Source organism: Pararge aegeria, chromosome 26 (assembly GCF_905163445.1).
Source record: "Pararge aegeria chromosome 26, ilParAegt1.1, whole genome shotgun sequence".
NCBI classification, from domain to species: Eukaryota; Metazoa; Arthropoda; class Insecta; order Lepidoptera; family Nymphalidae; genus Pararge; species Pararge aegeria.
In genome coordinates, this window is record NC_053205.1 from 8,076,864 (window position 1) to 8,089,568 (window position 12,705).

The window sequence follows — 12,705 nt, forward strand, 5'->3', positions numbered from 1 at the left end:
AATTACTGTTACATTGTTACATTTTTCTTGTTACATACGAAATACAAAAATTCAATCATATAGCGCCACAGCCTGCGTCGCCACGCCAAAAATCAGGTTTACCCTCGCCTATAGATGATTCACATCAAATAATCTTTCTGATTATTTTGGAGTTGCAACTTATTTCCAGCCGTCCATGTTATAGTGACAATCTTAATCATTCATACCGTTTCTCGCAAGAAAAGTTACGTGTCTAAAGTGTTAAGTGAATAATGTTTAATTTATAAATAGATCATGTAAGACATTTTATTTATATATATTATCAAGTAAAATAAATATTCGTAAAATACCATAATTTAGCTAAAACTGAATCATTTTAATTAATGTTTTTTTTTTGTTTTGTTAACAATTGTAACTTTTTTAGAAACTTCGTTTAATTCTGTCATTACACCTCGTATTTGATAGTGCTGTCAGTTCTTTTTAACCGACTTCAAAAAGGACCTCCTCCTTCTCAATTCGTCGGAATCTTTTTTTATTTATGTATTTAATGGACAATCAACAGGTTACAATAACTCTTATAACACTAAACAAAACATGAAATAACATATAAATTTAATGTTGTAGACCCACTTAGCGACTTCCACAACTTGCGAATCAAAAACTAGATTGTCAGTTAGAAGGAGAAAAAAAAGATTAAGGGAGACATGAGAGTATAAGCTGTAAGATCTATCAGGCTGTGACATAAACTTGATGAATTTAGCGCCGCGAACAAAAACATACATTTTAGAATAAATTAAAAAAAAAAAAAAAACTTTAATTATTTATTGTCCCTACTAATATTATAAATGTCAATGTAAGTTTGTTTGTTACGCTTTCACGGAAAAACTACTCAACCGATTCTCATGAAACTTTGTACACATATTCTTGGAAGTGTTAGAAGTAATATAGGATACATTTTATCCCGACATTATGCTCGGTTCCTTTGGGTGAGGAGATGAAAGTGTTTGACGATTTTACACCATAACTCCGACAAATTATAACCGATTTAAATTTTTTTTTTTGTACTATAGAGGTTATAATATGTGTTTAATTTTGCCCAAACTGTGATTGGACAGAAGATAGAGGACATAACTCCTCAGCGGACAGCAGCAAACCCCTCATTTCAGGCTTAGCGAAGTATTCAGTATACTTTAATTTTTTTTAGAATTACATTAAATTGAATGCCACATAAAAAACAAAATCGAACGCAGACGAAGTCGCGGGCAACAGCTAGTATAAAATAATATTTAAAATGTTGACAATACAAAAAAAGATCAAATGAAAAAAAAACTAAGTTTAAACTTACGCGATAACTCAAAGACGCCTGAACCGATTTGAAAAATTCATTTTTTGCTTCAAAGGGCATAGGTACTTTCCAGGTGGTCCCATATAAATTTCATCGAAATCGGTTATGCTGTTATTAAAAAAACAATTATGTAACCCAAAGTAACAATTTTTTTTTGCTTTGTAGTTCCAGGGCGTACGTTGAAGTCGGTTTTTTTTTAATTTAAAAATATTTTTCATCAGACCTAACTTTGTTTCATGCAATGTTCTCATTAGCATCGTATGAAAAAAACACTAACTCTTATAAAATCGAATCATCTTTTACGTGATTTTAATTTATGAGTATAACAAATAAGTGAACACTGACTTTTTTGAAGTTATACTTCTGTTGGAGCGTTAGGGAAAAACGGTGCGAGTAAAATTTTGCACCGTCACAAAAAACCGACACCATGAAATTAGCTATAGTCAACATTTTAGTCTTTCTAAAAAAGGTACAGTTGACTTTAAATAATTCAAACAATACCTTTTTTCTATTGCTAGTGTCGTTTTCTCTACAAACGTAGAATAAGGCGTAGTATACAATTTTTGAAAACCTTTGTTTCTTGTTTCGCCAAAGAAGTATAACTTCTAACGCGTGTACAAGTACACACGTTTTTTATATCACTTTAAGTTAGCCCTTGTCTGCAATCTCACCTGGTGGTAAGTGATGATGCAGTCTAAGATGGTAGCGGGCTCACCTGTTATGGAGTATGGTAGTCATACCCCTAATCAGTTTGTACTCGACATCGCACCGGAACACCAAATCGGTTAGCGGCACGTCTTTGTCGGTAGGGTAACTAGCCAAAGCCAAAGCCTTAGTGAGCGAACACCAAACTATAGTGAGCGCTGTGGTTTTATTTTCTCAATTTGGGAATTATATTTTCTGAATTGTCTCTGCTCCGATCTGTAGGATCTGCCAACCGATTTAGGTACAATATTGCGAGTCAACCGATTAGAGTGCCACTATCCAAACAGGTTAGGTGACCGCATCACGAGCATGTCGAGGTCATCGGTGACGCGTATCTAAATTTTTTCTTATAGGTATCTCTCTCTATAAATCTAGATAAGTGTTTACTTTCTTAATGTATCAGTAGCCTTATGACCCTCTTAATATTATAATTGTTTCTATTACCTACAAATTTCTGTAGCCTTAGTACAATATTTGCTCGGTCGCGATCGAAGAGTAGATTTCGAATAATGTATACTTGAACATCGCGGTGAAATGAATTTATTGGCCTCGTCTCAAAGCTTAAATTTGACTACAGTTCTTTAGCACGGGCTTTTGACAGAACGTTTGTAAAATAATAAACAGATGTTCAGGATTTACGACTCTAAAGCGTGTGACATTAGGTCCATTTTACAATCGTAAATACAGAGTTTAATACTCGAAAGCGACTCTCGATTGCGACCGAGCAATCACCGAGCGAACATCGCGGTAAAATGACCAATTGTTCTTGTGTCAAAGCTCAAATTTGCCTACAGTTCTTTAGCTCGGGCTTTTGATAAATAATAAACAGATGTACAGGATTAACGACTATAAAGCGAGTGACATTAGGTCAATTTTACTATTGTGAATACAGAGTTTAATACTTCAAAACATCTTCGATTGCGACCGAGCAATCACCGAGCGAACATCGCGGTAAAATGAACTTATTGGCCTTGTGTCAAAGTTCATAATTGCCTACAATTCGTTAGCTGGGGCTTTTGATAGAACGTTTGTAAAATAAAAAAAATATGGTTTTATGAAACCACGGTAAAAGAGAAACTTTTTTTCCCATTATTTTAGACATATAACTAAAAATTTTCGGAATAATATTCCGTTGAGGGTATAAAAATAGTTTCATCAATCTTAAAGTATGCCTCTCTACTAATATTATAAATGTGAATGTAAGTTTGTTTGTTACGCTATGACGCAAAAACTACTAAAACGATCATCACGAAACTTTGTACACATATTCATGAAGGTATTAGAAGTAATACAGGATACTTTTTATCCCGAAATTAAGCTCAGTTCTCTTGGGAGAGGGGACGAAAGTGTTTGACGATTTTAAACCAGGCTCAGCTATCCTAAATACATAAAGTGCTGCCACATTTATGAGGCACATGTCTTTCGAAAGACAAAAACAAAAGCGGACGAAGTCGCGGGGAACAGCTAGTTATCTATAAAAATTACACTTATAATTATGGTCATAAAAATGATAAATGTCAAAACTGACAGACTAGGGATATATAGTGCAGTGGTTTCCCGTTGCCTTCTGCACCAGACTTTTTGGGTTTATTTGAACCCAAGGTCACTGAGCCCTCCTCTGACCAGTGAATCGATCAGGTATGTATGGTTTAACCGCCATTGTTCGGTCGCCAGAGCCTCGTCCGTTGTCTAGGAGTAGGTAGTAGTTGTATGGTCATAATTCACTTCAAATCTAATATTATAACTCTTCTTAGGCAGGAACCCCTTCTTGGGTATAAGCCTCGGTCTGGCCTCCTCCGGTTTGGTCCAGATTTCCCTATACTTGGCTCTTTCGATCCACTCCTTTATTGCTGTCTTTATCATATCGTCACTCCATCTTTTCAAAGGTCGTCTCATTCGCCTTTTCCCGCTATGTCCTTCCTATTCCGACGATTCCACTGTCCATCGCTTGTCGCGGTATCTTGCTACATTGGCAGCCCAATATTGTACTAAGGCTACATAAATTTGTAGGTATCAGAAACAGTCATATTAATTATTAGTTAAAAGGATAACTAATCGAATATAGTTCAAATATTTCTCAGTACTCTCTTCGTAATGGAATTGTGTTTGTACAAACATTGTTTTTTATTTGCTTACAGATAACGGCCAGTATGTTTCTGAACTGTTTGCTATTATTGATTGGTGAGTGACTTTTTTTTTCTTTTCATTTATGTGAAAATAGCTTACACCCGCGGATTCGCTTGGTGGTAATTTGTAAAACTAAGTAAAACCTTAAATTCCAATTCAAAATTCTTTATTGCGAATTCGGGTGATTTGTATACAGATAAATTACGCTATACACCATGCAAGATTGTACAAAAAATCTTTACAGTAATTCAAGATAAAACGTCAAAATATTAATTAAAATTGTAGTACTAACAATCCTTCTATATATATATAAATATATGATAGAATATATATAATATTATATATATATATATATATATATATAAATAAATTGTTAATGAACGAAGCTTTAGAAACCACTCTGAAGTCCATGCAGACGAAGTCGCTTATCGGGCAGAAGCTAATTCTTATAATTTTAAGTAAAATTGGAGAATTTTTTTGTGACCGGTTTCGACCGGGAAGTACTACCACCATTTCTGCTTTTTTTTTTTTTGCTTTTTCGGAAGGACACTTGCCGATAACCACCTAAGGGGTTGCTACGGCGTCACCGGGGGAGTGGGGCGAGCGCGAAAGCTCGCCATGAGAAGAGCCCCAGGGCTCGACGACATCGGGGGGAGTATGGGAGACGTCGACCCGAGGGTGCCTCCTGCGAGGACTCGGACCTCGGCTCGGTTCGACGTTAATCTGACTGTTGGTGGACTTTTGGACTAATCATTGTTTAGTCCGAACGCCCCCGTGACCGTGGTAAGGATCCACGTCCGGATGACGTCAGAAATCGGGGCCCTCGTCTTCGCCGGCGAAGACGCTGTGAATGTTGCGTGTGTGTGTGTGGTTGGGACACGTTGTCGGTAGTTATTTTGTCGTCAGGGTCGTCAAGGACATGCTTCGGACGTCGCCGCTTTGGTTCGACGTCGGGGACGGGGGTATAAGTGGACGCCTCGACCACTAGGGGGTTGGGGTGTCGGACTGCATTTTCAAAGTAGGTCTTTGATAATGTTTTCATGTACTGGGCTATGGTGGGAAGATCGAGGTCTCGGTGGAGATCTACGTTGCGCATGTACCACGGACTGTCCGTGGTCATACGCATAAATTTGTTCTGCAGGACTTGAAAGCTCCTGTAGGAGCTGTGAGGGCGATGGGCGAATACGACGCTGGCGTATGTCATAATGGGACGTATGCACGTTTTATACAAGGTTACCTTGTGACGGAGGGATAATTTGCTTTTGCGGCAAATCATCGGATAGAGACGACCCATCACATACGCAGCCTTGTTGCGGGCCTTGCGAATGTGTGCGGTGAAGCTCATTCTATGATCGAACGTTACTCCCAGGTATTTGGCCTTGTCTTGCCAGGGTATGGGACGCCCGTAGAGGGTGACCTCTGCGGGGTTTACCGTGAAGCGGCCTCTCGGTTTGCCCGTGAAGAGCACCGCTGCGCTCTTCTCGGGGTTAACCTCGATCCTCCAGAGGCGGAACCACTTGCCCAGCAGGTGGAGCGCCTTTTGGAGTCGACTTGCAATGTTGCTCTTTTTGGGATCGGTCGCAAAGAGAGCGGTATCGTCGGCGAATTGGGCCAGTTTGACCGTCGCCGGTAGGTCGCGGGGAATGTCGCTCGTGAAGAGCGCGTATAGAAGTGGGGAGAGCGCGGAGCCCTGAGGGACTCCCGCTCGTATGGGTCTAGGGGAAGAGAGCGTACCGTCTAGACGATAGCGAAATGTGCGATCGGTGAGATACGCTCGCAGAAAACGAACGAGACTAGCTGGCACGCCCAGATGGTGCAGCTTGTACAACAAGCCGGCGTGCCAGACCCTGTCGAAGGCCTTGGCAATGTCTAAGAACACGGCCCCAGTGGGGCTCATGTGTCTGTATCGATTGAATCCTGCCAGTATGTGCTCCGTGAGGCGGTGCGCTTGGTGGACGCAAGAGTGCTTGGCTCGAAAGCCGAATTGCTCGTCGTTAAGGAGGTTTTTCTCCTCTACGACTGCCTTCAGTCTGTGTAATATTACCCTCTCATACACCTTTGCTAAGGTGTTGAGGAGGCTTATAGGGCGATAACTGGAGGGAAGGTCGCGGGGTTTGCCCGACTTGTGGATACCTATGACTGTTGCTTCCTTCCACTGGTTGGGGAAGTAGCAGTTTGCCAAGAATACATTAAAAATTACCACAAGTAGGTTGATAATTTGTCCTGGGAGTAACTTTAGGGTTTTATTGGTAATGCCGTCGGGGCCTGGGGCTTTCTTAGAGTGGAAACCCTTGATAATAGTATGAACTTCATCGCAGGTCGTCGGGGCGAGAGGTTCACCATCGGGAGGGGTCGAGAGGATTGTTGCGAGTTCGCTTTCGACTCGCAAGACGTGGGGCCTATCAATGGATACGGTGCTCGGAGAGCATTGGGATTCGAGGCAGTCAGCCATGCATTCAGCCTTATCGATATCTTCAAAGGCGGGCGGAAGGTCGGGGCGTGCTAACGGTGGGAGGGCGGGAGCGCGGGTCGTTTTGAGAGCCTTCGCCAGTTTGTAGAACGCACTACGCGATGGCGAGAGCTCCCCCAAGAACCTGTCCCATTGTCCGTGTCGGAGTGCGGTAATGATAGACACTACCTTCCTCTGGGCTCTCCAGAGTTCTAACCGATTCTGTCGTGTCGCATATTTGTCATGCTCCCTATGGGCCCTATTCTTGTTTGTGATTAGCTCTCGCGCGTCCTCCGTGAGTACCATGCGGTAAAATCCGCACGGCATCTCGCGGGAGCATTCGCTCGTAGCGTCACAAACGTGGTTGGTCAGGTGCAGTGAGGCTGCCTGGGCTTGCTCTAATGTCTCTACGACGTCAGGAATTTTAGAGAGGTGCACAGAGTCCTTCGCTTCGAGTAGCCCGGAGAGCTTCTTGAAGTCGATGACTTTACGGGTCGGGAGGATCGCGGGGCCTACGGGGCCTAGCTGTAGTTTGACAGGTCTGTGATCCGAATATAGCTCGGATAGCACTTCCACAGAGTTCACCTGAAGGGTGATATTCTTGAGGAGCGCTATGTCGAGTATGTCCGGTCGGTCGATCGAACTATCCGACATCGGGAAGCGAGTCGGCGAGTCTGGGGCAACTACGATAAAGTTGAGGTCGGGTCGTCTGACAAGTATGTTAAGTTGTCGTCCGTGCGCGTTAGTGGAGCGGGACCAGTCGGTGTGCTTAGCGTTGAAGTCGCCAGCCAAAATGACAGAGTCACCTAAGGAGAGGAGAGCGAGTAAGTCACTCTCTAAAAAGGTTTTGTTCGGTGAGAGATAAACGGATGCTAGTATGATCGACGGATGGCCGGTCATACCCACCTGACATACGGAGGCTTCCATGTTGGTAAGCTGTGGAGGATCGAGAGGAGTGCAGTGAAGAGCCCTTCTGTAATAGATCGCGGTACCACCCAACCGGTTGGTGGTCCGATCATTTCTAATTAAGTTATAATTTCCAACTTTGGGATCGCTTCTACTAGGTTTTAAGAAGGTCTCTTGCACTAGGAAGATATCGATTTGTTGTGCACATATAAATTCACGGATTTGATGCATTTGATCGATAATGCCGTTTGCATTAAAGAAGCTGACTGCCAGGGAGTGTGGTTTTACCCTACCTTTATATGTACTACCCATTAACGGATTGCTTTTTGGATAGTCCCGATGGTTGTTAGGAGGCTAGAGTGCTCACGCATAGCCTGGTTGAGGGAGACCTTTGCCTTTGCAAAGAATACTTTTACCTCGTTCATGTCAACCGCAGACACGAGGTACTGGATGAAGTCCAGGGGGTCCATATCCGGAGATAGGTGCATGGGCGAGGGCGCTGAGGCCGGGTGGGCCGCTGCCGGTGCGGTGGCCTGAGGGGCTACCGGCACCGGTGCGGGGGCGGGGGCGGAGGCGCTAGGCGCTCCGTTAAGGGGCTTGGCCCATGCGCTGGTAGCGGGTACCGGCGCTGGGACGAAGCGTTGGGCGGGCTGTGCTGCGGGTCTCCGAGCCGGCGGCGGACCCCTGCGCCGTGTAAACTGCGGCGCCTTTGGGCATCCGCGATAATTCGCGGGGTGCCCTTGGGTGTAGCAGAGTACACAGCTCGGTGGTTCGTCGACGGTCGGGTCCCGTCGGGAGCAATCGGCGGTGCCGTGGTCGCCCAGGCACTTGACGCACCTAGGGCGGGCGAAACAATTCCTTGCGGAATGGCCGTACAGTTGGCATCGGTGGCACTGGCCGACCTTGCCTCTGTTATGGGGCTTCTCGATAGTGAGTCCTGAAAGGTGGCACACTTTTTCGAGATTGTAAATCTCTTTACCTTCGGGGGAAAGTTCTAATAAAACGAGAACCATCTCGTAGACATATTTCGTCCTGGTATTGTACATCCTATGTACCTCCAGGACAGGTAGATTTTGCGACAAAAGGTCGGCTTTTATTACCTCGGAGCTAATCTCCTTCGGTAATCCTTTAATGACGACGCGGAGAATGCGTTCGTCTCTTAGGGCGTAGGTATGAAAACCTATATTATGCTCTCTGAGCATTGAAGTTAGCCGACGGTGGTCGTCGGAGGATAGGCACTGTACTCTAATGCCTATAGCGGTGGATCGGGCACCGGTGAAGCCGATGCCGTTCGCTTCAAGAAGCGGGATGATTTTCATCCATGCGAGCTTGTCGCGGATGAAGAGAGGTGGGATTCTATCCCTGGGTTGGGGTTGCTCCTCCATAGGGGAGTCTTCGGGCTCGTCTTCGTCCGCAGGGGAAGCCTGGGACGCTGCGCGAGGCGCTGCGCGGGGCGCTTGGGACTGGGTCTTAGTTGGGCGGTCCGTTACCACTTTCTTTGGCGGGTTCGCCTTGGATTTGGAAGCCTTAAGCTTCCGCTTTTTAGCACCGACCGGGTCGTCGGTAATCGGCTCTGCGGGAGCCGGGGATTGCGGGCTGTCCGTGAACACTCTAGGCCTAACAGTCCTAAAGCGGTTTAGGTAACCCGCGTTATTCTCCTGGAGGTCCTTTAAGAGGGCCTCCAGATTAAGGTCGGAGTCGGCGAGGGCCATGGCGGCCCCCGGGGTAGCGGTTGACCTCCCTGCCATGCAGGGAGGTGTGTGCCTAAAAAAAGGGTGTGGCCCTATGGGGCCTCGCCTTTAGGTGACGAGGGTGTTAAACTACGCTAATAATAACACGTGTACTTACAGGAATCCTAGACCCTAGAACTACACTGCACTACCACAACGCAGAAACGGACACTGATTTCCACTGACACTTTCACCTCGAGCAATCGGTTGCGAGACAGACATCCGTACGGGACGGATGCGCGAGTCGGAATCGTGCGCGCTGATGGCGACGGTCGACTCTTAAAATCCACCATTTCTGCCGCGAATCACGAATTTTATGGACCCCCCCCCCTGATGAACATGAAAGTTTCTCAGTGTATAGGTTTTTATCTATCATAAGTATTTATGTATATTGTTCATAAAAATATTCATCAGTCATCTTAGTACCCATAACACAACCTACGCGTACTTTGGGGCTAGATGGCGTTGTGTGTACTTTCGTAGTATAGTTTATTTATTTACTTTTATAACAGGCAAACATGCAGTCCAGTAAAATTATCAAAAACTTGCGGGCAAGAAAAAGAAAAACAAAAAAAAATGAACTATTCTGCGTTATTAACAGTATCGATAGATTCACGAAGATCTAAGTGTATTTATAAGAAGAGTGCGGTTTATTTTTACGACATTACAATATATCGGTACATGTCACGGTTAGCAACCCTTTTTAACTTAAGAACTCAACCTGCTTCGTTAGTTTTATTCAGTAGACGAATATCCATAACTAAAGGTTCAAATAATTGTGTCTCTAGGTTTATATGTTGGTTTACTTTATATTATTTAATTTTAAGGTGACATTGTTACTTAATTTCGCAGTTTTGATACCTTTATTTTCTGACATTTTGTATAAAATGTAAAAATAATTTTATAATTATGGTGTTGTTATAATTTGCATGCCATATAATCAGAGATTGCAGCACGGAACTTGTTATGTTTTATTATAAGATCAAATTTGTTAACCTGCAATCACGCAAATAAAGATTTGATTTTGAATTCGAAATTTAATCTTATATTTATTTTATAGTCTAAGAGGTTCGCTTGAAAAAGGTTCCCGTAAATTCCAGGTCTGACAGCGACTTCGGCTGGAATCCAGAACCTGTTCCCGGAGATAAAGCAGTACAGCTATGCGGTCAAAAGCAATGTCTCCACGGGTTCCTTTGATGGCGTCTCCTACTGGAGCATGGAGGGCAAATTGCTGGTTGTCGTATACGATAATTTCACGAGGGTTCGACTGAAATTCGACGATTTGGAGGTTCGTGCATTGTCCAAATCATAACTTAATTACAAGTCATCGCTACCGTTTCAACGTAACCTACAAAAAACATTTAACTTCCGCCCCGGTGGCATGGATCGTGGTCACGACGGGACTGACCATGATCCATGCAACTGGGTCAGAATATCGACAAATCCGAAAATATTATCGTGGTATGTACCCGTTGAACTATATTTAAGAAATGTTGATTTACCACGAAAATCTTAGTTTAAGGTTAGGTTAGGTCACCACGCTGTCCGTGGTGGCCTAACCTAACCTTAACCGCTTCTAAAGTTAATATGTCAATGAACAAAACCGCCTCCGGTTAAAGATTTTAAACTAAGATTTTCGTGGTAAATCAACATTTCTTAAATATAGTTCAACGGGTACATACCACGATAATCGATCGAAAGCACAACGATCGAAGCACTTCTATTTTTGAACTGTCAAATACAGCTTTTATTTACTATGATGATATTCTATTGTTGGGTGTACATGGGTGTAGATAATGATCTTCACCCGCTCGAGAAGAGAATGGAAGAGAATGAATGCGGAGAGAAATAAATGATTTAATATATTATGAGACTTAAATTAAAAATTTAATGATGTAAGTTTATTGTTTAAATAAAATAAAATAAAGCCAAATCTAGCCCGGCGAAGCGGGATTTGATATTATTATCATCAATAAACTAGGAAATCCAAACAAAATGTGTTAAGTTCTCTAACGGTTAAGTGAGAATAGCATGCTTAGTGCTGACTGGAACGCGTGTGTATGTGTGTAAATGTGATTGTGTGGTTATGTTTATGCGTGTGTGTGTTTATGTTTGTTTATGTATGGGTCTGTGCGCCCATCTGTACGTGAATGTTGTGAGTGTATGTTCCTGTGTTCGTGTGTGTGCGCACAAACTTCCGTTTATAAGGTTATATGATGTTGGAAACTAAATATGTATTTATATTTTTTTCTGTTTCGTCGTAGTTATTTGTTATGAAGAGATTTTTTAAATACTTTTTAAGTGTATGCTTGGTAAAAATTAAATAGAATTTTAGCTGAAACAGAATTCGGTTCTGTCAAAATACAATTAATGAAGCCAATGACGACAAAGCATAAACCCTCATATTACTATTTTGGACACATTCCATTAATAAATGATTACGTAACAGATTACGTAAACGATAAAAAAGCTTGTGTGTGACGATTTCTCTAACCAGTTTGCTTCTTAAATATTTTCAAATGGCAATGTGAGATGGTGGAAACGAAAAGAACACCTTCGTACACTATCGGAGGTCTAGCTTTGTCTCGCTCACACTCATTTGCTTATATGGGGCGTATATTTTACTGTTTTCACTCATAGGAATTTCAGTGTATTGAGCAGAGACAATCTAGAGATTCCGACTCGCGCATCCGTCCCGTACGGATGTCTGTCTCGCAACCGATTGCTCGAGGTGAAAGTGTCAGTGGAAATCAGTGTCCGTTTCTGCGTTGTGGTAGTGCAGTGTAGTTCTAGGGTCTAGGATTCCTGTAAGTACACGTGTTATTATTAGCGTAGTTTAACACCCTCGTCACCTAAAGGCGAGGCCCCATAGGGCCACACCCTTTTTTAGGCACACACCTCCCTGCATGGCAGGGAGGTCAACCGCTACCCCGGGGGCCGCCATGGCCCTCGCCGACTCCGACCTTAATCTGGAGGCCCTCTTAAAGGACCTCCAGGAGAATAACGCGGGTTACCTAAACCGCTTTAGGACTGTTAGGCCTAGAGTGTTCACGGACAGCCCGCAATCCCCGGCTCCCGCAGAGCCGATTACCGACGACCCGGTCGCTATCCCTGCGATAGCGATCGAAGAATCTACCTCCCCGGCATCATCCGAGACCGACGACGGCTTCACCGTCGTCGGTGCTAAAAAGCGGAAGCTTAAGGCTTCCAAATCCAAGGCGAACCCGCCAAAGAAAGTGGTAACGGACCGCCCAACTAAGACCCAGTCCCAAGCGCCCCGCGCAGCGCCTCGCGCAGCGTCCCAGGCTTCCCCTGCGGACGAAGACGAGCCCGAAGACTCCCCTATGGAGGAGCAACCCCAACCCAGGGATAGAATCCCACCTCTCTTCATCCGCGACAAGCTCGCATGGATGAAAATCATCCCGCTTCTTGAAGCGAACGGCATCGGCTTCACCGGTGCCCGA

General features: G+C 43.8%; 1 protein-coding gene across 1 annotated transcript in view; it reads left to right on the forward strand.

The window, feature by feature from the left end:
* The first annotated feature begins 225 nt into the window (after window positions 1–225).
* LOC120635394 overlaps window positions 226–12,705 on the forward strand; it is a 64,482-nt gene continuing 52,002 nt past the window's right edge. Inside the window, exons 1-3 of the mRNA XM_039906402.1 lie at window positions 226–275; window positions 4,168–4,210; window positions 10,342–10,529. Coding sequence (XP_039762336.1) covers window positions 4,180–4,210; window positions 10,342–10,529 — 219 coding nt within the window. The 5' untranslated portion in view covers window positions 226–275; window positions 4,168–4,179. The remainder of the gene's footprint in view (window positions 276–4,167; window positions 4,211–10,341; window positions 10,530–12,705) is intronic.